The following is a 24,228-nucleotide window of genomic DNA, read 5'->3' on the forward strand; positions in this document are numbered from 1 at the left end:
GGCTCGAGGCGCCCGGGCGCGCAGGGCCTGACGGGAGCCACGTCCTTGCGGTCTGAGGACCTAGCTGGGATTGGCGACCGGGGCGGCGGTGCTGGGGCTGCTGGGAAGATGGCGGACTCGGCAGCCCGCGGATGAGGAGGCCGCGGGGGGAGCCCGGCTCCCGGGCCCCGAGACCGACTGAGGGAGCGATCTGCGCGGGGCCTGGGGAGCCATGTAGGGGTGGCGCCTGTTAGGGTGGGACGAGGGAGCGGGGCGGGATTCGTGTTTGCAGCCGTGACGGTGGTCTCCCGAGGCCTGGGTGGGCGTGCGGGCCCTGACGTTTCCAACTCGGCGCCACTGCAAAGCTGGGCACTCGGGCTCCACAGGCGCCCCGCCAGGTGGGCGCTGCATTCTCATTTCACAGGTAAGGAGACTTAGGTAGAGAGACGAAGCCATTTGCCCAAGGTCACATAGCTGGTAAGCGGGAGCGCCTAGCATGGAACCCAGGACCATCCGACTGCAAAGCCCGCGCGTTCCACCCTCTGTGCCGCCGTCGCCTCCGTCGGGGGGACGTGTGGACGGGCTGACCAGGGCTCCAGACTGGGCGCGACCACCAACCCGATATATGACCTCGGGGGTAAGCCTGTTGTCTCTCTCGGCCGTGGTCTCTTCATCTGTGAAATCGCGAAGATAGTGGCAGCCCTGCTTAGCTCGTAGGCTTGTAAGGAGGATCAGAGGAGATGACGCATGTGAAAGTGCTTTGTAAATGGCACTGCTTTGAGAGCACTACCCGGTTTCGCAGGAGTAAGAGGGGCGGGGTGGGGAAGACTTAGAGCAGTCAACACTGAAGGGTGGCCAGGAGTCTGGGTCTGGGCCACTCTGCGCCAGGTCCCTCTGGATGGGGAGTGAGGTAAGGAGTAGATAGCAGATCTTTCTCCCCTTCGGAGAAAACCTCACCCCCTTTTTTGGGCCGCCCCTCAGGGTCTCCATCACCCAACTCCATGCTTCGAGTCCTGCTTTCTGCCCAGGCCTCCTCTGCTCGGCTCTCTGGTCTGCTGCTTCTCCCACCATTACAGCCCTGCTGTCTGGGGCCCAGCAAGTGGGGGGACCGGCCATCTGGAGGAGGCCCCCATGCGGGTCCCGTGCAGGGGCTGCAGCGGCTTCTGGAACAGGCGAGGAGCCCTGGGGAGCTACTACGCTGGCTGGGCCAGAACCCCACCAAGGTGCGCGCCCACCACTACCCTGTGGCGCTCCGTCGTTTGGGCCAGCTCTTGGGGCCTCGGCCAGGACCCCCTCCTGTGGAGCAGGTCACACTGCAGGACTTGAGTCAGCTCATCATCCGAAACTGTCCCTCCTTTGACATTGACACCATCCATGTGTGTCTGCACCTTGCAGTCTTACTTGGTGAGGAGAGGCTTGAGGAGGATGTCTCTGGTGGGTGGGTGAGGGGGAGTTAACGGAAAAGTAGAGGACCCAAGATTAAGACAGAATTAACCTTCTAGGCTTTTTGCCCAGGAATGGCAAATACCCTGGCACACTGGCTGCTGCTTTCCCTTCTCTATCCACATGGATGTCAGGAGTCAAACAGCATTCTTTCCAGCTTGGGGGGCACCACCTAGATTCCCTTTAATGTAGTGCTCTAGTAAGCCACTAAAATTTGTCATAATTGCATGAGATGAGAACTTGTTTGCCCTTTTTGTATAAGAGCTTCCCGCACAGGCTGTACTAACATGTTTCCATGGTGTTTTACATCCCTCCAGGAGCCCTGGTGGTGCAGTGATTAAGAGTTCAGGCTGCTAACCAAAAGGTTGGCCGTTAGAATCCACCAGATGCTCTTCGGAAACCCTATGGGGCAGTTCTGCTCTATCCTGTAGGGTCACTATGAGTCAGAATCGACTTGACGGCAATGGGTTTGGTTTTTTTGGTTTAGTGTTTCCGCTTAAACTATAGCAACCATCCAGATCAGGAAATGGAGATGAGAAAGGGGAATCCACTAACTTAACCCCAGGATTAGGACAGAGCAGAACCCTATTCCACGACTGCCTCCTCTGAACCTCTCCCTCAGGCTTTCCGTCAGATGGGCCCTTGGTGACTGCCCTGGAGCAGGAGCGAAAGTTCCGTCTCCCCCCAAAGCCACCTCCCCCTCTGCAGCCTGTCCTTCGTGGTGGGCAGAGGTTGGAAGCTGCTCTGAGCTGCCCCCATTTCCTGCGGCATCCACAGCAGCATCTGATCCACAGCCTGGCAGGTGCTGGACGGGGGAGTTAAAGGCAGGTGGGATGGGGAGGTGGCGGGGGTCGGGGGGTAAGGGCTGAGGAGGCGGAGACAGTGATGGCGTTGTCTGGGCTGAGTAGGAACATAGCTGATTGGAGGTCTGGCCTGAGAGTCCAGCGTGATAGGCTGTTCTTCACAGAGGCAAGGCCAGAGGAACTAACTCCTCACGTAATGGTGCTCCTGGCCCAGCACCTGGCTCGGCACCGGTTGCGGGAGCCCCAGCTTCTGGAAGCCATTGCCCACTTCCTGGTGGTCCAGGAAGCCCAGCTCAACAGCAAGGTGGGATTGCCTCCCACCCTTTCCTGCTCCTCTCACTGTGGTCATTCTCAGCCACTATCAGGCCAGCTCTGCCCAGCCCCGTCCAGATTTATTGCCCTTTTTTCCTACAGCCAGTTTACCCCCACTAGGCTGCTCTGCTCAATGCCCTGGAGCTTCCACCTTGGCTCACACCCTTTCCTTGGCCTGTCTGACTTAGCGTAAGCACCAGAGTGCTCAGTGCTTCGCAGTTTTTCAAAGCACTCAACACCATCTTGACTTCATTGATCCCGCTCCTTTGAAGTCATCAGGGTCAGACCCCACAGTGATTTTTCTCTCTGGTGATTAATCATATGGGACTCAAGAAACTGCTTATACTCTTAATTTATACTCTTAACTTCTGGTGTGTTATGTTGGGGGCAGAGGCATGGGGTCTGCCTCCACAACTACGTTATAAGCTTGAGGACCAAGGCTCCCTAAATTTCAGTTCATAAAAGACACTGGGTAACTGCGGCTGTGTAAAGCACTGCTTTTCCTCAACAGGTGGTACAGAAGTTGGTCCTGCCCTTTGGGCGGCTGAACTACTTGCCTCTGGAACAACAGTTTATGCCCTGTCTTGAGAGGATCCTGGCTCGGGAAGCAGGGATGGCACCCCTGGCCACTGTCAACATCTTGATGTCACTGTGTCAGCTGCAGTGCCTGCCCTTCAGAGCCCTGCACTTTGTCTTCTCACCAGGTTTCATCGACCACGTCAGTGGTATGCAGACAGGGTGGCTGGCTGGCCCAAGGGCAGTGGTGAGGAGAGCAGGGAGAGGGAGCGGCAGCCCAGTGTGCCCAGCCCCTGCTTTCCCCTAGACACACCTTACGCTCTGATTGTGCGTCGCTACCTCTCCCTGCTCGACACGGCTGTGGAGCTGGAGCTCCCAGGATACCGGGGTCCCCGCCTTCCCCGGAGGCAGCAAGTGCCCATCTTCCCCCAGCCGCTCATCACCGACCGTGCCCGCTCCAAGTACAGGTGGATGGGGCAACTGGGGGCAAGGGAAGGGAACCAGCCCTGAAGCCAAGAGTAGCAAAAGCAAAGGGACCGTGAACCGTCCTAGCTGCCTAACAAAAGGCAGTCACAAAAAGACAGTGGGCCTGAGTCACCAAAGGGATTTGCCCAGTTCACAGAGCTAGACCAAGGCAGCTCGGGGGAGAGCCCAGGGCCTTCCCGCGATCCATGTTTCTTCCCCTCAGTCACAAGGACATAGTAGCCGAGGGGCTGCGCCAGCTGCTGGGGGAGGAGAAGTATCGCCAGGACCTGACTGTGCCTCCAGGCTATTGCACAGGTGAGCACAAGTGGGTGGGCAGCAGGCCTGGGGAGCAGATGGGACCCTGGCTTAGGGTTGGTGGCCCCTCTCACTCTCTGCAGACTTCCTGCTGTGTGTAAGCAGTAATGGTGCTGTGCTTCCTGTGAGGACCCAGGACCCCTTCTTACCATACCCACCAAGGTCCTGCCTTCAAAGCCAGGCTGCCTGGAACCCCACTACCCAAGACTCTACCCAAAGGTAAGGGAAGCAGGGTGGGAGGGCCACCTGCCCTCATGGACTTGCTGCCCCTGACTCTTGCCCGCTTCCCTCCAGGGTGCTGCTGATACTGCGGGAGCGCTGGCATTTCTGCCGCGACAGCAGGGTGCTGCTGGGCTCTCGGGCCCTAAGGGAGCGGCACCTTGGCCTGATTGGCTACCAGCTCCTGCCGGTGAGAGTCACCCCTGCCCTGCCCTTTGTGACTCTGGCCCCTCAGGCCTCGCTGGTAACCCTGCCTGTCTCCACAGCTGCCCTTTGAGGAACTGGAGTCACAGAGAGGCCTGCCCCAGCTGAAGAGCTACCTGAGGCAGAAGCTCCAAGCCTTGGGTCTCCGATGGGGGCCTGAAGGGGGTTGAGGGGAAGCACAGTGGGTTCGGATGGCCCCCCCATGGGGGGCAGACAATTTGCACTTTGGCTCCCCTGTTTTGGTTCTCATTAAAAGTCCCTTTCCTTCCCCATAGCTTGTCTGGTTTCTGGGACAGAGAGGGGACTGGGTTCCCCACCTCTTTTCCATTCATGCCCCCCTCATACAGAGACAAAAGGCCAGGGATAGGTGGGGGCCCGAAGTACTTTACTGCGGGGGTGGGGACTTTAAATTATTCACTTAAATAAAAATGAGGAGGGAGGGGGTGGCAAGACCCATCCCCCCAGCCCCTGGTCCCTCTGTCCATCAATCCCTCGGACTGGTCCCTCAGACTGGTCCCTGCAGCCAGCAGCTACACAGGCATGGGCATCTCGTTGTACTCATCCACACCCTCCCGCTCGTCAAACACCGGCTCCGCCTCATTTGCATCCAGCTGTAGGGAAGGAGGGTGGGTTTCAGGAAGCTGTCCCTGGTCAGGACATTGCTCAGGACCACAGGAGGGAGGGGACACGTGAATGGAAGGGAGAAAGGGAAGATGTCCTTACACATTTCATCTCTCGCTCGGTGAAGATGCGGGTAAGCACCACCATGCGGAGCGGCACTGTGAGGATGAGGATGAAGGGGAAGGCCAGGGAGGCAGCTGTGGACATGACAGCCCAGAGCAGGGCCAGGCACAGCAGCTGCAGGGCTGTGAACAGGTGCATACGGAGGGTCCGAACCTGGTGGCAGGAGGGTGGAATGGAGACTGATGAGTTCGGGCTTCTCCAGGAGCCTCTGGCCACAATCCCTGGAGATGATGTCCAGGCTGTGACAAAGCGGAGGACTCAGGCGGAGGTGGGGAAGGAGGCACCTTCTGGGTGCTTACCAGAGCCCAGGCTGCACAGCACAGACAGCAGATGATGGCGGACTGACGTAGGGAGATGGGGCTGGAGGGTGGGTAGACCAGGATAGGCGGAGGCCTGGGGGTCCCTTCCTAGAGGGGTCTCACCTTCTTGACATAGGGGACATCTGGGTGGTGTTTGGGCGGCATAAGCAGCAGATGCAGCCGTTCATAGAACTGGATCCCGTTAAGAGAGGTAACTCCCATGTACAGGAAAATTCCAAAGAGCACGGCCAGCGGTATCTGCCGAAGCAGATCTCCGATAACCATGGAGAGGCCTAGGGGAGGAGAAGCAGTGGGTCCAGGGTTCCCCTCCTGCCAGGGCCTCCACTAAGAAGGGTGGGCAAGAGGCAAACATACCCACGAGCAAGGCAACCAGCAGCCCTGTCACCCGCTGCTCCTTGACCTCCTGAATTTTGGGCTTGTCCCCAGGCGCCACTGCCTTGCTCATGACAGTGAGTGCATTGGCATGTGTGACGGAGCGGACGGTGGCAGCAGCCAACCAGGGCAGGCCAAAGAGGGCGCAAATGCCACCCATGGCCACGATGAGGAGCAGGTCCAGGTGGAAGCCGGAGCCCTTCTGCAGCATGCGCTCCTTCTTGGAGATGATCAGCCTGGGGGCAAGAGGGCGCCTGCACGGTGACCAGCTGCGGCGCTGGCTCGGCTGACCACCTTTTCTTCCCAGAGCTCCAGCCAGTCACCTCCTGCCTGTTTGGGGACCTGGTGGTCCCTGTTCATGCCCACTGCCCTGGGCCAGCGTAATCACCCCCTGACCACAGAGCCCCACCAGGCACTGCTAGGCTGGCCTCCTGGCCTCTACTCTGTCCCCTCACAACACTCGCTGTCATGCTCACACGTGCTAGGGAATGCTATACACTGTCTACAAAACCAACTCCAGCAGCCAGCCTGCACCCAGGCCCTCTAAGGTCCGTAGGCTCCCACGCTGGGTCCTACAGCCCGCCCAGGGGCCCTGTCCACTTGCACGCCCAGTCATTCCTGTCCTGTCTGTGCAGCCCCCTCCCCCCTCCAGGAGGGCAACTCACGTGGTGATCTGAGTCTCCATGAAGATGAGGATGAAGACCAGGATGGCAGGCAGCAGGCTTGCAACCATCATCCACACAGGGAAGGGGCTCGTCTCTCCCAGGGGATTGATGACCCAGCCCCGTTTTTCTGGCGCTGTCACCGAGAACCCACTGGGCACGCTCAGCTTCTGCAGGGCAGAGAACAAGATGGGGGAGGGCACAGTGGAAAGGCTGTGCCCACCTAGCTTCACGAGAGGCTCTGGGCTTGGGGGATGCGTGGGAGCAGCTGAGTGCCAGGCAGTGCATCCTTCCGGCTACGCAGTTACACCTTACCTGTGTGTAGGTGTCCCGAATACTGTAATCCACAAGCACCATGACGAGGATTGCAATGGGCACCCCAAAGTCCCCGATCACCCGCCGGATCTGAGGGCAGGAACTGCTCAGAGGCCTCCTCCCCCACTGCAGCCCACCCCTTTCTTTGCTCACCCCTCCTACCCTCACTTCCCCTCCCTCCAGCCTTCAACCCCACACACCCGGCCAGGGAAAAACCGGCTGTTCTTGAATTTGCGGAGGAAAAAGGCGATGAAGAAGGTGCCGGCCATGAGCACCAGCGACAGCAGAGCCGTGTTGGGCTGGCCCCGGGGCCTCCCCTGCCCAGACTGCCCAGCTGAGCTCCCGTTGCCCGGCCCCAGCGTTGCTCCTGCCCCAGCCCATGTCTTATTCTCGCCACTGTCGGACTCTGAGCTGTTGGAGACTGAGCAGCCGTGGAGTGGGTGCTCCTGGAAGATCTGGGGGGAGGAGGGCCACAAAAGACTCCATCAGTGAGAGACCACAGCATGGCTCAGCTGTGCGCCAGGAGTGAGGGCAGGGCACGGCAGGGGCAGGCAGGCCACAGAGCCAATGTGGCACAGGGCAATGTGGGCTTAAGAGGGCTGGGGGTAGGGGGGAACTGGGGAGGGCCTGCTTCAGGAAGGCAGCAGGGCAGTGTGGCTCTAGCTGGACCCTGAAGAAAGGAGGACACCCGGCACAGGGGACCTGGGGGAGAAGGTGTCCTCATAAGCCAATCAGACAGATGTGGGTAATATGCCCAACTGTGACCATGGGTACCGCCTCTGGGCACTTCTGTACTGCTTGGAGCTTAACAAAAGCATGTGTTACCCAGGTTACTACAGCAGTTCATTTTTAAAAGATTGACCTGAAACCCCAGTGTGTGTGCTAGAGACAGGGAGGTGGCGGGGGCAGGAGGAAGAAGAGGCCCTGACTTTGTGCGAGCCATGAGACTGCAGTCCCAGGGGAGTTCTGCACCAGCCTGGCCTTGAATCTGGAGGCAAGGACGGACAGAAGGCACAGGATTCCACCTGGCGCCCTCTCATCCTGAACCCCCGTCCAGTTCTCGGCGGGGCCTGCCCACCTTAATCAGCTTGTAGAACGTCTCGTAGATGAAGATGAGAGAGATGAGGAAGGCAAAGATCTCCTGAGTGAAACGGGAGACAAAGCGCACCAGGAAGCTGCCCTCCAGGGCCACCATGAGCAGGGCCAGAAGCACCAGCCAGAAGCCAATCCACACGCGGCCTACCAGGTACTCCAGGTTGTTGCTGCTACAGAACTGGGGTACAAGGGGGTCCAGTCAGGCCCAGAGCTATGGGGTGGGAAGGGGCTGGGGGGTCCAGTCAGGCCTATAGTATAGGGTGAGGGAATAAGATAACTAGGATGGGGGATCCAGTCAGGCTCAGAGTATGGAGGAGAAGATAATGGGGGGGGGGTCCAGTCAGACCCAGCGTATTGGGGGTGGATTACTGGGGGGGAGTCCAGTCAGGCGCAGAGTTTGGGGGGATGTGGGTAACTAGGGGGGCAGTCCAGTCAGGCCCAAGGTTTTGGGTGGAGGATGAGATAACTGTGGCGGGGGCTCTGGTCAGGCCAAGAGCTATAGACTGGGGTTGGCGGGAGAAGGGAGGGAAATACTTAGGGTACAGGGTCTAGGGAAAGGGAGGGGAAGCCCCAGAGCAGGCTCTGGACACCCTGCTGGATTCTTACAGAAAAGAAAGCCTCCTCAAAGACCAGCAGTGGCCCCGAGAAGCCGATCACTAGCAGCGGCTGAGCCCCTAGCAGGCAGAAGATCACGCCCTGGAGTGCTGTGGACATGATCAGCTCTGATACCCCAATCAGGTCTTGGGTCTTCTCTCCTGGGGGCAGAACCAGCCCAGGGTCGGTCAGCCTAAGCCCTGTGTGGCCCACCCTCCCACCCACTCAAAGCCTCTCCCTACCAAGTAGTCCACCAAAGGTGATGGCAGGAGACAGGGCAGCAAAGTAGATGAAGATGACAGCAGCCAGGCACTGGGGGTCGAGTGCGTCTCGGAAGTCACTCAGATAGTGGGGGTAACGGCGTTGCACATCACGGATCAGGCCCCCAAAGGGCCGGCCTGTCCGCTGAAGGGGATCGTCTTCAGCTGTGCCTACTGCCTCTACCATCTGCAGGAGCGCTGCAACCCAGGCCTCCATCAGGGCCCTGGCGGAGTCCTCCCCATGGCAGCCCTGAGGCAGGGCCCCCGCCCCACCCCCACGGCAGCTCGGCCAGACCCAGGCCCTGCCCCGGCCCGTACCCTTGTCTTGGGCAGACTTGGGCTCCAGGCCAGCCCCAGGGGGCAACAGCCGGCACTGTTCCTCCCGCTTTTTGAGCATCTGGCGCTGGAAGTGAGCCACAGAGCGCAGCAGTTCCTCGCCCTGCACCTCAGATGGAGGCAGCACCACGCTGCAGTCCAGGAAAGCATTGATGGCGCTCAGCAGGTCTTCCCGCTCATCTGCCAGGTAGGCAGCCTCGTGGAATTGCTGCCAAAGCACGGCAAGCGTCAGTGGGGCAGAGACAGCAGGGCAAGGGGCTTGGGACCCTGAGGCTGGGCAAGGCGTGGAGGGGCATGTGGTGCCTGGGGAGGAGGGCAAGCTGACCTTGTCAGACATGAGGGTGGAAATTGAGCGGCCGATCTCGTGGTAGTCCATGTTGGCACTGCTTGGGCCCAGCAGCAAGAAGAGGAAGCGCACGGGCACGGGCACCTCGAGCACTGCGTCCAGCTCCACCGCCTCCCGCAGCCGCACAAAGGCCATGGTGGGGCGGGACAGGAACTCCACGCACCCTAGGGAGGTGGGCCTCATGGGCAAGACCAGGGCAGCAAGGCAGCAGGCTGGGGGTTCCGCAAAGCCCAGGCCTGAAGGCCCAGCGCCAAGCCCGCCCCTACCCCTAAGACTTGCCCCACATACCCACAAGTACCACGGTTGCTTCTGCATTCTCAGGGATCTTCTCCAGCAGCTTCAGCTCATGCTTGGACTTGGAACGAGTGATGCCGGCAGGTGGGGCTGGAGGGAGCAGCTCTCGCTGAGGGAAGAGGAAAGCAGAGCTCAACCCAGCCAGGCCCCATCCTTTTGTGCACCTCCCGGGCCAGCTCGCAGTCCTGCAGCTAGCCTGCGGCAGCCAGGACCAGGCCAGGCTGGGCTGTGTCTTCCCCTCACCTCTCGCTCCACCTCCAACCGGGTCTCAGGAACACCTCCAATGAGAGGCTCAGTGACATGGGGGTCACTCTCCACCCCCTGGCCATGGTGATGACCCAGCAGGGAGCCCAGGGAGCCAGCTGAGATGTTGCGGGGGAAGGAGAAGTCCTTCTCATCACTTGGGTGGCTGGTGGGGCAGAGGGCAGTGAGGTTAAGAAGGGCAAAGGGCTGGAGGCTGGGGACAGGGTTAGGGAGAGGATGAAAAGGATGCTCTCTGGGCAGGGCCTCACCTGTGTTTCAGGAGCAGGGCCCGCAACACGTTGGCTCTATCCTCGGCCTTGATCTGATCAGAAATGACCATCTGCTCCACCACCTGGTGGGCTATGCCAGGCAGTGTCTGCTGGTCCAGGTCCAAGAGCACAGCCCCTGAAATAAAGACAGAATGGAGGGGCCATGGTCCCTAGATCCAAAACAAGGTCAGGACAGGGAGTGGCCAGGTAAGTGTGGTCCAGCGGGCTGTAATCCTGTTCTGCTGCCAAAGTCCAAGTCACATTGCTCTCTGGCTTCAGTTTCTCCCTATGCCCATCCACTCCACAGGAATACTATAAGCTCAATTATCAGAGAGGTCACGAGGCCAACTTCCTCCAGCGATCCCTTCAACAGGGACTCCCCAGGGAGCCCACCCCGGCTGAACTGCTCCTCATGTTAAAGGTCTTCCTCTGAGTCCACCGCACAACGCCTCTCTCAGACCACTGTCCACTCTGGGGTCTGGCTCTGTCCTCTGGAACAAGACACGGCTCGTCTGTGGCCTTGTCCAAATGGTGGCTATTGAGCCATATGAAGAGATCCCCTCCCTACCGCAGGCTTCTCGAATACCCCTTCAGTTCCCCAAGCTCAACAACTATTCACTGGATAGTGTCTAGACTCTTTCCGCCTGGTCACTGCTCTACAGCTGCCATTTCACAGAGAAATGAAAGTCCCTTCAAAAGTTACTAAGATAGTCAATCCTCAAATTCATATGGAATTATGGAAAAAAAAAAAAAAAAAAAAACTCACTGCCGTCAAGTCAATTTCAACTCGTAACGACCCTGTAAGACAGAGCTGAACTGCCTCATAGGGTTTCCAAGGAGTGCCTGAGGGATTTGAACCGTCAACCTTTTGGTTAGCAGCCGTAGGTCTTAACGACTATGCCACCAGGGTTTCCTGGTGGAATTATAAGGGGCCCCAAACAGCCAAAACAATCTTGAAAAAGAAAAGTTCGAGAACTCACACTTCCCAATTTCAAAATGTACTATAACGCTGCAGTAATCAACAGTCTGGTACTGGTACAGAGATAGACACAGAGATCAATGGAATAGAAGTGAGAGTTCAGAAATAAACCCATACACTTATGGTCAACTGATTTTCAACAAAGGTGCTAAGTCCATTCAATGGGGAAAGAATAATCTCTTCAATAAGTGGTGCTGGGACAAGTGGATAGCCAAATGCAAAAGATGAACTTGGATCCAGACCTCACACGATATACAAAAATTAACTCAAAATAGATCAAGGACCTAAATGTAAAAACTAAAACCATGAAACTCTTTGAAGAAAACATAGGAGTAATGTTTTGGGACCTAGTTTTCAACAATGGATTCTTAGATATGACACCTCCAAGGTGTGGAATCACTATTTGGCCTTTGTTCTCAGTCCTTTTTAGCTGCACCAACACCTGAGGCTAATGAGCAGGGGCTGACCAAACCAAGAGGGTCCACCTGGGAGCCTGAGGCTGACTAAGCTTCTATCGTGGCCATGTTGGGAGGCTGGTAAGACCCCTGAACATGGGTTCTCAGATGGGGCTTCCTGATTGGTGACCACGCACAGGAGAGGGTAGCGTGTCGCTCTTTGGGACATGGAAGCTCCACGCTGTGACCCCTCCCAGACCTTACCCTATCTGTCTCCTCATTTGTATCCTTTTTTGTTACAGTAAAGCTGTTGTTGCAAGTATAGATAGTATCACCTGTGAGCTCTGTGAGTCATTCTAGCAAATTATGGGACCCAAAGGAGCAGGGGGAGTCGGCTGGTCTGAAGTGGAGGGAGCCATGCGGACTCCCAGGCTCGCAGCTGGTACCCTGAGCGGGTAGAGGAAATCCCCAAATTTGGGGCCAGCTGGTCTGGAGTGGAGGGCGTCATGTGGTACTGGCTTGTGGCCAGTACTTGCTGACGTAGCCCTGGGTGGATAGGGATGAGAGAGAGAAGGGCTGCCTGGGCAGTTGGGGTCTGAACTGAACAGGGAAGAGAAACTGAGATTTCCATATGACACAGGTGAAGTGTGTGGTGGGACTTGTTATCCACCACACAATCTGGTGTCAGAAGTGGGTGATCTTAGTCTCCCTGTACTGGTTTGCGCAACACCAAAAGCACAAGCAACAAAAGACAAAATAGAAAAAATGGACTTCATCAAAATTAAGAACTGTTGTGCATCACAGGACTTCACTGAGAAAGTGAAGTGAGAGCCTATAGGATAGGAAAAAATGGTTGGTAACCATATATCTGATAAGAGTTTAATACCTGGAATTTATAAAGAGCTTAAAAAACTCAACATCAAAAAGACAAACAACCGAATTAAAAAATGGGCAAGGGACTTGAGCAGACATTTCTCTGAGAAGATACACAAATGTCCGATAAGCACATGAAAAGATGCTCAACGTTATTAGCTACTGCTTGTTGTTGTTAGTTGCTGTCAAGTCAGTTTGACTCAGGGTGACCCCATGTGTGCAGCACAGACTGCTCCCTAGGATGTGACCTTTTGGAAGCATATCACCAGACCTGTCTTCCAAGCTCGTCTGGGTGGGTTTGAGCTGTCAACCTTTTGGCCAGTAGTTGAGCACTTAATCATTTGGGAAATGCAAATCAAAACCACAGTGAGATACTACTCCACTTCCACTAGGATAGCTATTCACAGAAAAAAGAAAACTAACAAGCGTTGGTGAGGATGTGGAGAAGCTGGACCCCCATGCATTGCTGGTGGGAATGTAGATTGGTGCTGCCATTGTCGAAAACAGTATGGCAGTTTCCCAAAGAGTTACACACAGAATTAACACAGGACCCAGCAATTCCACTCCTATGTACATAACCAACAGGTTTTAAAGCAAGAGCTCCAACAGAGAGATGTACACCAGTGTTCACTGCAGCACTTTTCCAACAGCCAAAAGGTAGAAACAACCTAAAGTGTCCACCAACAGATAAATGATCAACAAAACGGGGGACAGACATGCAATGAAATATTACTCAGCCATGAGGAGAAATGAGGTCCTGACACATGCTATGACACGAGTGAATCGTAAAACCATCGCGCTGACTGAAATCAGTCAGTCACAAACTGACAGGTATCGTACGAGCGCACTCATATGACGTGTCTGGAATAGGCAAGTGTATGGAGAACAAAGTTTATTAGCAGTTACCGGGGCTGGGAGGGAGGAGAAAATGGGGAGTCATTGCTTAAGGGGTACTGGGTTCCTGTTTGGGGTGATAGAAAACTTTTAGAAATAGTGATGACTCGCACAGCATGGTGAATGGGATTAATGTCACTGAATTGTGCATTTAAGAGTGGATAAAACAGCAATTTTTTTGTGAATTGTATTTTATCATGATAGAAAAAAAAGTTACCAAGGCATCTACTGACAAGGTCAACTTTCAGGAACACAGAACCAAAGAACACAAAACCAACAGCCCCAGAACAGAGAGAAGCTCACAAAGCCTAGTGATGAAGCGCTGGCACTTAACCTCCAGACAAGCCCTCAGGCCTCACTCAGAGCCTATTTATTCTTAGTTTGGAAACAACTCTAACAGGAGGTTTCCCACCCCTCATCTGCTTAGAAACCGGCCTTCTGACAGCTGCAGGGAGTGAGTGAGAACCCAATGGGAAAGAGGAAACAGGAGAACAGCAGAAACATCAGACCAACAGCTCAAAATCCCTGCAGTCTATGGTCGTTTAGTGAAGTTTAAACAGCCCTACAGGGTAGATCACATTCTCCAGGGTCTCTCTAAGAAGATGGCCATGAGACCTGCCAAGCCTTTCAAAATGCTCTCCATCAAAACTGTTTAAAAATGTCAGCACCCAAAACACATCAGCTTCAGTTATCTGAAAATACCCCTAAGAAGCTCCTCAAAGTGCTCAATAAGAGATATTTGTGTGAATCCTGCTCTGAAATCATTGAACAAAGGACCCTGACAGGCAGGCTGAGTACCTCATGGAGATGAGACGCTGCTTCCTGGCCGCTGGTGACATTACATGCCATGTTTCACAATACAAATGTGGGGGCTGTTTGGCCATCGGGGCCTAGGAGAAGGAACATCCTGGGCAGGATGCGGGGCAGTTACCATGGGCCAGGGTTCGGCGGAGCTCCAGGAGACTTCGGAAGGACAGGGAAGCCACATGGGGCTTCCCCCAGCGCTCCGTCTCCTCCTCCACATCTTCCTCAAATTTGATCCAGCGAGCTGTCTCCCGCCACTGAGGCTCTTGGTTTTTGTCCAACAGCAATTCATTCAGCTCCACAAATACCTTTGGGTGAGATAAGACAGCGTCTCAGGACATAGAGCCAGAGGAGTCCCCATGGACTGGTCCCTGAGAGGGCAGCAGGAACCGGGTATGACCCTGAATAGCACCGTGGATAGCGCACAGGCTTGGGAGGCTAAGAGACCAGGGGACCTTGGGCAAGTCACTAACCAACCTGAGACTTAGTTTCCCTCATCTGTAAAATGGGGATAATAATACCCACCTCAAAGGACTGTTACGAGGATCAAAGGGAAAAGTATATAAACACTTAGCATGCTGCACAGCTCCTAGTGAGTGCAAGATACGTGGTCATTGTATCCATATCATTATGTTGTTGTTGGGTGCCGCTGAATCAATTCCCACTCACAGAGACCCCATGTGACAGAACAGAACTGCCCCATAGGTTTTTCTAGGCTCTAATCTTTACTGGGGCAGACTGCCAGGTCTTTTTTCCCCTAGAACAGCTGGTGGGTTTGAACCACTGAGCTTCTGGTTAGCAGCCAAGCACTTAACCATTGTACCACCAAGGTTCCTTATATAAATAGAAAACAAACAAAAAAACCCAAACCCACTGCCACTGAGTCAACGTTGACTCATAGCAATCCTATAGGACAGAGCAAAACTGCCCCGTAGGGTTCCCAAGGAGCATCTGGTGAATTCAAACTGCTGACCTTTTGGTTTATAGCTCTTAACCACTGTCCCACCAGAGCTCTTATGTAAGTGCCAAACCCAAAACCAAACCCAGTCCCATCAAGTCCAGAAGTATATAAACACATACAGACATTTACATATGCGTTTTGGGATTTTGTCTGATTCCATCTACAGGCATTTAAGAACTGGAAAAATGAACTGAGAATAAGAGCACAGCAGTTACCTCCTAGAGACACTGACTAGAAAGAGGCATGAAGGAACTTTCCGAGTGTGGGAAATGTTCTATGTCTTCATCTAGGTAGTAGTCATCCAAGTGTTGGCAGGTTTAAAACCTCACTAAGCTGTACATTTAGCATGAATGCACTTCATTCCGTCTGTTACACCTCAACAAAAAGGTTAAGAAAGTACAATGAAGGGGCCAGGGCTCAGGACCAGAGGCCTGGAGTCAAACATAGGTATGTCACTGAGTAACTAAGTAACCTTGGACAAGGCACTGCACACAGTTTATGGTAGATGCCACCTGTGCTGCCATTATCACAGGCTGTTGGGAGGATCAAATAAGAGCAGGGAGGTGACTAGACTGTGAAAATGAAATGCAGTGCCACACGGAGCCACCACAAGCCCATAGAGGCCTCTGTTCAAATCAGCAAAAGGCTCCTCCTCTTCCTCAAACGCTTTGCTGCCCTCTGCCAGAAAAGGGCCAAGATGCACAAATACCACCACCAGCGCTGTGGGCAGCGCCCTCTCAGATGCAGTGCTCTTGTGCAGCACACAGCCGTAAGTGGCAACCCTGTGCGAGACCCTGTGCAAGAGATCACCGAGATCACCGCTTGTCTGAGGTAGGCGGACGGGGCTCACTGGGGCTCACCAGAAAAGATGGCTAACGAGATAGTGGAAGTGCTCGAAGCAGAGAACCGTACCTCGTGGGGCTTGTGGGGGGTTCGGGGCCGGGCCCGAGGTATAGGGCCAGGCTCTCGCCCTTCCCTGCTGCCTGGCACAGCCCCTTTGGCATTCTTCCGCACCAAGTGCCGCCTCACGCCAGGAACATCCTCGAACCGATGACCTGACGGGAGGGAAGAGGGTCCGGGTTGGGGTCTCCCCTTTTCTCTTACTCCTTTCCCCACCAGCACTGGGCTTGGCCCAGGCGCCAGCACTCACTCTTCATGAGGTCTAGGTCAGCCGTGGCCAGGGTCTGGGCCTCGCTCTCATCTGTGGGGACACGGGGCAGTAGTGCCTGCTCAGCCCCGGTCATGCTCCCAATACGCCTCCTCTCCTGCAGGTTGTAGCTGCGATGCCCAGGCTGGGCTTTGGTCAGGGGGCGTCCCGAGGCACCCCCGTCGTCACCCCCTGCTGTGCCGCTGGCCACTGACACCACCTCTTCCACCTGGGCTCTGAACAGACAGAGCAGCCATAAGCCAGGGAAAGCCACCCTCCTCCCCACAACCAGGACCCATGCAGGGGAACCGGGAATAGGACCACTCAGACTCCATTCCCTCCTGGTTGCCACTCTCCTCTCGGGTGCTGTGCATGTGGAAACAGACTGCCGGGATTTAAATCCTGACTCCACTCTTAACTGGCTGCGCAACCCCGAGCAATCACTCAAGGCATCTCTGAACATAAACTGCTCACAGAAAAACGGCACAAAGCCTAGCCTCATATGGTGCTGAGAGAGGTGAGCTTCTGGAAAGTACCCAGTGCAGAGCCCAGCTCATCACAGGTGTCCCTAAGCATTAGTCCCCTTGGCTCGTCCCTGCTCCTTCCTGCCCAGGCACACCCTAACTGCAAGGACTGGGAAGTTCGCAGGGTCCCACATCTCTAATTAAGTGGAATACAGGGTGCTGAATTGGGCCTCTCTAACTGTAGACAGCTTCCCTCGTGGCAGTTAAGAATGTTGTTAATTCCCTGTTCCCTACAAATGATATCTTCTATTCCTTTTTCCCAAACTAGAATGCCTTCTATTTCTCACTGCCATCCCCTGGGTATACCAGACTCTAACCATGTCACTTCTAAATTTCTCTCCCCAGCATCTTGAAAACAAAAAAAAACCTAACTCGTTCTATAGACTCAGTTCTGACTCACAATGATCCTATAGGACAGAGTTGAACTACCCACAGGGTTTCCAAGGCTGTAATCTTTACAGAAGCAGATTGCCACATTTTTCTCCCACAGAGTAGTTGGTGGGTTCAAACTGCCAACCTTTCAGTTAGCAACCAAGTGCTTAACCACTGTACCACCAGAGCTTCTTAGCCAGCATCAAAAGTCTCCCCAGTCTCCCATCCCAAGTCCCCCTCCCATGACGCCCACTGCCAGGCTTCCTCTGAGCACATTTACCCTCTGTGCCCTTGTCCCATTGTGCCAAGTCAATAAATCTAATCCACTTCTTAAATGCCATGCCTTTCTCTGGAGCCCCCCAGCCCCAGGCTCTGGCCCACAGTTAGAGCCTGCCACCATGAGCCCAAGTCCACTGCATACCACATCTCCCAGCAGACCCGTGTACCCCCTGGAGGCTGGTGGCATGTCTTTCACTTCCCTGAAGTCCTTCCCACTGCCTGGCACCCAGAAAACAACAGATACGGGATAGGGCTGACTTTGAGACCTAGTTCAAAGTGATTTCCTCCAGGAAGCCTTCTCTGGTTAACACCCCCACACACCAATCACCACGGGTGCTGATACTGCTTGAACCAGGTCATCTGGCACAATAACCTGTTCTAGTGCCATTTCACGTGGCTACATCTGCTTTCCAACTAGAGTGGACTGGCGACACCCTAAAAATAAGCAGCGGGTCTCCTGGTTCTCTCAAACCCTTGGGGCCCCAGAGGGCTCTTGGAGGTCATCCAGTCCAATCCCTGATCCATGTTGCCTGCTGCTCTGAGCCCCAGTGAAGGGTGACGGCAGGGGGAGGGGGAAAAGGAGCCTCTGTTCCACACCAGGCTAAACACTTAAAACCTCCCTTCACACCACCCCCTTTAATCCTCACTACCACCCTGTGAGAAAGTTCTATTGTTCTTGGTTTACAGACGAGCAAACTAAGGCGCTGAAAAGTTAAGTTACTTGGACAGATAACCAGTGTGAGGCAGCAATGGGATTTGCACCCCAGTCTGATGATTGTAAGGCCTTTTCCCCACATCCCCACACTGACCCAGGCACAGGAGGGTTCTGCTTGGGGACACTTGCTGACTGAAAGGGGCATGCTTACCCAGTCTGGGCCCCTTTGGTAGCCCGGGGAGATGCCTCCTGGTGGGTCGGTGGCAGAGGGGGAGAGGGACTGGTTCTTTCTGCCTTCCGGTCAGTGCTATCATCCTCCTGGAGAAAGAACTAGAGCAGAGACCGAATGTTAGCAGGCTAGGCCAGCCCAGGGACCCTGCAGACAGCCCCCAAGGACCTTTGTCCTCACTCACCTGCACCGAAGAGGGTGTGGAGGCAGGGGATGGCTGGTGAAGTGCCCGGGCCCCCTCAGCCTCACTGGCTTCATCCTCATCTTCCTCACCTTCCTCAATGGTGGGAGTTTCACCAGTGGGGGAAGCTCCAGGGCGCCTGCGAGGTTTCCGTCCTGGGCCCTGGGGTGTCTTGCGGCGGCGGGCATCCGGAGGCAGGTGGGTAGACAGTGGGTGGTGGATATGGTGGGAGGACTGACGGTGATCTGCAGGGAAAAAGGGGATTTGGCTGCAGGCAGGCAAAGCCTCTCTTCCCCTGCCATCCAGGCCTGTAGCCCCAGCCCTTCCCACCAGGACCCTGACCCTTCCTGGCTGGGTGGTCAGGCCTGAGGCCTCCCTGCAGCCCCCTTACACTCAAAGTCTTCTTCCCCATAGCTGCGGCCTGGCTCCTCTGCGCCTCGAGACCCGGCCTCCTGTAGGATTGCCTCAAACCGCTCCACACCCAGGGTGCGATGAAGTTCATCTTCCTCCTGCTCAGGGAACGCGGGAGTCCCAGGGCTCAGGCTCTCTGGCTCTGGCTGTGAGGAAGAAGGGGGAGACAGAACAAGGGACTCACCAGTAGTCCCACCCCCAAGCCCCACTCTGCTCGGTACCCCCAGGAGGCTGCAGGCAGGTATGAAGGACCTGCTGTGGAAGTCCTGCATGCCCCAGCCCCGTTGCAACTTGGATGGAGGGTGAGTGAACTGGGTGGCTACCACAGCAGATGGGGTTGAAATTCCCTTTGGCTGGGAGAACAGCTGCTAAGCCCAAAAAGTAACTTCTAGAGGGAGGCCACCGAACTAACCGACCTGGATTCGCCTAAGTCAAAACTGAAACCCAGCTCTTCCTGGGGTGGTGGCAACGTCTACACTTCACCTTGCTGGGGGAGCTGGGTGTTCACCGGTTCACCACAGCACACCCGGGCCGCCGAGCCCAGGCTGGCCCCGCAGCCCGCTCCCTCACCCCACCCGTCCCCCGCCCCCACTCCCCCACCTGAGTCATCCTGCGGGAGCAGAGCAGCGGCCAGCAGCGGCTGGGCAGCGACTGCAGTGGCGGCAGCGGCGGCGACAGCAGCGGCAGCAGGAGCGCTTGGGAAAGCTCAGTCTAGCTAGCGGCCTGCTGCCTAGCCCCTGCAGCTTTGGTCCAGCCCCCCACCCACCCCCTGCTGGTCTCGGCTCCAGGCACCGCCAAATATTTGCTCAAGAGCTTCTGGACGTGAAGGGCATCGGGATCTCCAAGGGCGGGGGTATGGAGCCCCCTCCGTGGCGGTGCCAGCTGCTAAAGCCAGGAAGAGCAAGGGGAGGAGGACCAGAAAGAAGGGCGGGTCTTGGGGAGACACCAAGGTGGGGTTAGGAGTAGCCGGGGGGTGGCAGATACAAGAAGAAGGGGAGTTCAGGGGCTTGCTTCTGCCCTCTTTAGGGAGGGCTCCCGCCTGGCCCATCTCCGCAGCTCTAACCGGCCCCGCCAAGCGCTCAGCCCTTTCTCCCCAGAAGCAACCCCGCGGGGAGCGAGAGGGCGGGAGCGAGCGCAGGAGCCAGCCCCGGGGCACGGAAGGGGGGTCGTGAACCCCTCAGCACCTGAGGCCGCAACAGGAAGTCCATGGTCGCAGTGGTGAACCTGGGGAGGAGGGGGAGGGCACCTGTCCGCGCCCCTTCCCAATCACGTGCCACGGCAGGCCAAGGTGACCAATAACGGGGCTGACTGCGGCACTCGGGGTTAATCATTAGACTCCCGGGGAAAGTCGGGAGGAGGCCACGTGGGCGGGAGGGGGCGGGGCCCAGGTAGCACGTGGGGCGGGGGTGGGGCTGGCAGCTAAGAGCGCTCAGGGCCGGCTAGAGAAAGCAGCCCTTGAGGCCAGCCAGGAGGGGGTCTCTGGGTTAGGGATCCAGGGTTCCCATAGTTCCTCTCCTGCTGAGGCTAAACACAGACCTACAGAAAAAGCAGCGACTCCTCCCCCAGGACTGGAAGTCTCCAGATCCCTACCGCCATCCATGCGGGGCCGGGGTGTGATGGCAGCACCCTCTCGCCCCCCATCAATGCCCGGCTCCGCTCCCCTGCCCCTCGCCCCACACATAAGCGCGCACCACACCGGCCTCTGGTCCTCGTCTAGGCCCAGTCCCTGAAGACCTGAGGCAGGAGGGGCTTGTGGCCACAGGGTGGGACACCTAAGGTCCCGCGAAGCCCCTGAGGGTGGACAGGTGATACTCACTGTGCGGAAAGAATCTGCGCCCGAGGCGGGGCGCCGGGGGGCGCTGCTCATGGCCAAATCTTAGCCCTTTTCGCTGTCGCTGCGGCTTTCAGGGCAACAGGGTGGCGGCATAACCTGGGCAGGAGAGAACCAGTCACCATGGAGAGGGGCCAGGCCTGAGGGCACCCAGCCCTGCGAGGGCCAGGCGGAGGAGGCTTCACCAGCCACCACACAGGTCTTGTCGCTGCGTCAGGACCTTCTGGACTATGAAGGGCCTTGGAGTGGCCCTTGGAGGGGGTAAGAGCAAAGAAGAGAGTTGTTTATAGGAAGGAAATAGAGGAACAAAGAGAAAGATGGGAGAGGGAGAGGTCTGAGGGGAGAGGCCCGCAAAGTGCCCAGAAACCAAACAGAGTGAGGAGGAGGGACAGAGGTGGGAGAGGGTGCAAAAAACTCAGGCAGCAAGAAGTCAAGGTCCAGCACTGGAGAGAGAGCAACAGAGCCCAGGCAGGGAGGGATAAGGAGCAAGGAAAGAAACCGAGGGAATGGTGGGCAGAAAGAGGAACCAGGGCTGAGGCTGGGCACTGGGAGAGGGGACACACATTCTCAGTGCAACAGAGAGGTAATGAAGGGAGGCCGCCCAGACAGAAAGGAGAGGGAGAGAGCCAAGGGACTCGAGAGAGGGGGCAGCCTGGAGCACCCTGCTCAGGGGGCAGGACCACCTTAGCCCTGTGCCCTCTCCCTGAGCTCTGTGCAGGGGAGGGAAGTAGGGCCCATGGGGGAGGGGCAGGAGCCTAACTAAACTCACTCGGTGGGAGGGAGAAAGGGACAGAAAACGGGCACAAGCTAGGCAAAGCTTTATACTGGGGGAGGGGCACGTGATGGGCTGGGAGGGGGTGGGCACGGAAACCCTGGGAGAGGGCGTGTGAGGGGACAGCCTGGATCCCTCCCCTCGCCTGGGGCAGGAAAATCTGAGCGGCAGAGCTGACACCCTCCTGACCGTGACTGTAGGGTTGTCTGGGAGGACACCTTGTGCTTATGTGTGTGTGCCTGCGGGGAGGAGGGGCAGAAGAGCTGCAATTGGGGAACCCAGTTAGTGCAAATCAGCGAACCCATTCAGAGTGAGGTAAGCTCAGGACCTTCTAAGGGTCTCAGAAGGTAGAAATACACTATGTTGTTAGGGGTTGAGTTGCCGACTTAGGGCTACATCCGGGTGACACAGTCAGTATAGGGTCAGACAATATTGGTCTGGGGTGGGGGTCAGTCCAAGGTGGAGAGCCTGGACGACACATTCCTGGCAAGTCTCCAACTCAGCTGACCACTCTCCTCACGCCCCACTTCAGCAGGCCTTCAGCTAGAGCACGTCAGGTGTGGGGGAGAGGTGCACTGGACTGGGGGAAGGGGGCACCAGCCTGGGAAGGGTGTGGAGTGTCCGGAGCACCTGCAGGTGCCCCACCCCCACTGCAGGCTGTGCCCTCAGTGTGCTCCTCCACCACCCCTTTCTCCTTTTACTCCCCCTATCCCTCCTCCACCCCCATCCCCACCCCCCACCCCCGCCTTTGGAGAACACAAAGCAGCTTCTGTCCAGAGCGTCGGTGCCGATAATCCGGGGTGGGGGCACATTCCCGGGACCAGCCCTGACCGGCCCTGAGGATTAGCATCTCTCCCCCTGCCCAAGGGATTAGCACCCCAGACCCCCACTTGGGCATTAACCACCCCCCGCCCCGCAAGTGAATTCGCACATTCCACAGCTCTTCAGTGTGGGGCTGGCGGGAGGAAAAAGCTAAAGTGGACCCTAGATTTCAGGCAGCACCGCCCCCCACAGCCAACACGGATACCCCACCCGGACAAACCGGCCCCCCAGAAGTTAGATTCAACTCTCTCCGGGCTCATCTTTCCCATCCCCACCCGGCTACACCCTCTTCAGCCTAACCCCTTGTCCTGACCTGACCTGGCAACCCCCCCACCCGGCTCCGCCTCCCAACCCGGAGGACCCAGGCGGAGGCCTCCGGCAACCCCCAGGCTAGGTGCCCGGGACGGACCTGAAGGATAACGTAGAGGGTCGCAAGGGAGGGGTGTTGTCTGGAGCCCGCCTGAGTCGGTAAGGTTGGCGGAACCTCTCTGAGACTAACCCCTTCTGGTGGTAGGGGGAGCGGCACCCTTGTTTTAGGGAACTCTGAGCAGCGAACCCCGGAATCCCGCTTCGGACCCGCACTCTGTTCAGCTCCCCATCCTTTCCCCAAGATCTGGCTCCCCGCACCCCAGTCTCCGCCCTTTCCTCCACTTCCACTCCCTCCCCGCCCCGAGTCCCGGGTTCCCCCTTTCCTTCCCCCTCCCTTCCTCCCTCCGCGGCCCTGGCCCTCCTCCGCCACCTCCTCTCCGCTTACCCGCTAGCTCTGGACTTCGCTCCCGCGGGGTCTCAGGGACTTTCCCCCTTCTCCAGCGCCCTCGCGCGTTCCCGACAACGCCCCCGTGCCCACCCTGGGGCGCGCCCCCGCCGCTCCCAACTTCTCGCAACTCAACTTTCCCCCGCGCTGTGGGCAGGCCAGCCCCCTGCGTGCGCGCCCTCCGGGGCACGTGCGCGGCCGCGCCGGTGGAGGCGGGGAGAGGCCGGCGCGGAGGCGCGCTCCCAGGCGGTGCCGGGCACCCGGAGCGGCGCGGGCGAGGTGTGCGTCGGCACCGCGAGCGGCGCGGGCCCGGTGTGCGTCGGCATCGCCAGCGGCGCGGGCGAGGTGTGCGCCGGCTGCGCGGCTCCCCGGGGCCGCGGTCCGCCGCTCAGGGCTCGGCTCCGGGGCCCCGCTCCGGCCTGGCCGGTCTGCCGTCTCGCCACGCGATTACGGCGGCTCTGGGACGAAAGCAGCCCGCCTCGCACTGGGAATAAAACCAAACCCTTTGCGGTCGAGATAGCGGGCAGGAAAACGGAGACACAGGATGGTCAGGAAATTCGGGGCGGAAGAATGGAATGATAAATTTATCGGAATCAAGACTCTCTTGCCACCCCTCGCAAAAGCTAACAAACGAAAAAACAAACCCCACTGCCTCCAAGAGAGCCCTTTCTACGCCCAGGGGCGGGGGCGGTGAGAGAGGGAGTGGCGGCTGGAGGCTGGATGCCGGTTATCCTGAGCTAACCCTGGAGAGAGCACCTTGTTCGGGACTCCCCCCATTGCCGAGCTGCCTCGGAGCGATTCCCGGGGAGTCGCCCAGTCTGTACTACCTAGACATGTATTCAAACCTTATTCATATTCATTACTGCCATTTAGAGAGCCTTGTAACTTTTCTTGGTGTGTGTAACTTAAGAGCCCTGCTGGCGCAGTGGCTAAAGCGATGAATTGCTAACCAAGAGGTCAGCGGTTGGAAATCACCAGCGGCTCCGCGGGAGAAAGATGTGGCAGTCTGCTTTGGTAGACATTTACAACCTCGGAAATCCGATGGGGTCGCTATGAGTCAGAATGGACTCGGTGGCAGTGGGTTGTGTGTAATTTATTTTCCTTCCGGATGAGTAGGTTTTCCTTCTTTAGTTGGCCACCGGGTGAAGCCCAGCAATGTGTATGCCGGAAATACGAGTTAATAAATGTTTAGCACCTAGTCGGGCTCCAGCGCTGAGGGGTGCTGTTTGGGGCCCTTTC

The 24,228-nt window shown here is 57.1% G+C and overlaps 2 protein-coding genes across 8 annotated transcripts; one reads left to right on the forward strand and one right to left on the reverse strand.

The window, feature by feature from the left end:
* Positions 1-27: 27 nt before the first annotated feature.
* On the forward strand, positions 28-4,528 carry FASTK (Fas activated serine/threonine kinase). 3 transcript variants are annotated; one of them, XM_049862467.1, is made up of 10 exons: positions 28-213; positions 961-1,383; positions 2,045-2,224; positions 2,390-2,529; positions 3,049-3,262; positions 3,361-3,520; positions 3,742-3,833; positions 3,917-4,052; positions 4,128-4,242; positions 4,319-4,528. In XM_049862467.1, exons 1-10 carry the CDS (start codon positions 132-134, stop codon positions 4,424-4,426), a joined length of 1,650 nt encoding a protein of 549 aa, XP_049718424.1. In that variant the 5' UTR covers positions 28-131; the 3' UTR covers positions 4,427-4,528. The 3 variants fall into 3 exon arrangements, with proteins under 3 accessions (XP_049718424.1, XP_049718426.1, XP_049718425.1); XM_049862469.1 differs by having other exon boundaries at positions 136-213; positions 404-1,383; XM_049862468.1 differs by lacking the exon at positions 28-213 and adding an exon at positions 310-616.
* Positions 4,529-4,603: 75 nt separating this feature from the next.
* Positions 4,604-23,167, reverse strand: SLC4A2 (solute carrier family 4 member 2). 5 transcript variants are annotated; one of them, XM_049862464.1, is made up of 23 exons: positions 22,990-23,167; positions 20,627-20,740; positions 18,791-18,956; positions 18,403-18,644; positions 18,201-18,319; positions 16,163-16,395; positions 15,925-16,067; positions 14,179-14,359; positions 10,107-10,242; positions 9,838-10,003; positions 9,589-9,703; positions 9,280-9,464; positions 8,937-9,162; positions 8,601-8,816; positions 8,371-8,519; positions 7,748-7,942; positions 6,870-7,124; positions 6,670-6,759; positions 6,358-6,524; positions 5,675-5,928; positions 5,423-5,592; positions 4,980-5,153; positions 4,605-4,867 (listed from the first exon to the last, which is right to left on the reverse strand). In XM_049862464.1, exons 2-23 carry the CDS (start codon positions 20,675-20,677, stop codon positions 4,787-4,789), a joined length of 3,714 nt encoding a protein of 1,237 aa, XP_049718421.1. In that variant the 5' UTR covers positions 20,678-20,740; positions 22,990-23,167; the 3' UTR covers positions 4,605-4,786. The 5 variants fall into 5 exon arrangements, 4 of the variants coding, with proteins under 4 accessions (XP_049718423.1, XP_049718420.1, XP_049718421.1 ...); XM_049862466.1 differs by lacking the exon at positions 22,990-23,167 and having other exon boundaries at positions 4,604-4,867; positions 20,627-20,680; XM_049862463.1 differs by lacking the exons at positions 20,627-20,740; positions 22,990-23,167 and adding an exon at positions 19,995-20,141 and having other exon boundaries at positions 4,604-4,867.
* Positions 23,168-24,228: the final 1,061 nt, after the last annotated feature.

Source organism: Elephas maximus, chromosome 20, assembly GCF_024166365.1.
Source record: "Elephas maximus indicus isolate mEleMax1 chromosome 20, mEleMax1 primary haplotype, whole genome shotgun sequence".
Taxonomy (NCBI): domain Eukaryota; kingdom Metazoa; phylum Chordata; class Mammalia; order Proboscidea; family Elephantidae; genus Elephas; species Elephas maximus.

Excerpts from the sequence above, each read along its gene's own strand:
- FASTK (XM_049862467.1), top strand. The coding sequence starts at position 132 with ATGAGGAGGCCGCGGGGGGAGCCCGGCTCCCGGGCCCCGAGACCGACT. Across the intron at positions 214-960 it reads CGCGGGGCCTGGGGAGCCAT|GGTCTCCATCACCCAACTCC; the intron begins GTAGGGGTGGCG and ends GCCGCCCCTCAG. Across the intron at positions 3,263-3,360 it reads TTTCATCGACCACGTCAGTG|ACACACCTTACGCTCTGATT; the intron begins GTATGCAGACAG and ends GCTTTCCCCTAG.
- SLC4A2 (XM_049862463.1), bottom strand. The coding sequence starts at position 20,141 with ATGATTAACCCCGAGTGCCGCAGTCAGCCCCGTTATTGGTCACCTTGG. Across the intron at positions 10,243-14,178 it reads CCGCCGAACCCTGGCCCATG|GGGCTGTGCTCTTGGACCTG; the intron begins GTAACTGCCCCG and ends TCTTTATTTCAG. Across the intron at positions 10,004-10,106 it reads GCCCTGCTCCTGAAACACAG|CCACCCAAGTGATGAGAAGG; the intron begins GTGAGGCCCTGC and ends CTGCCCCACCAG.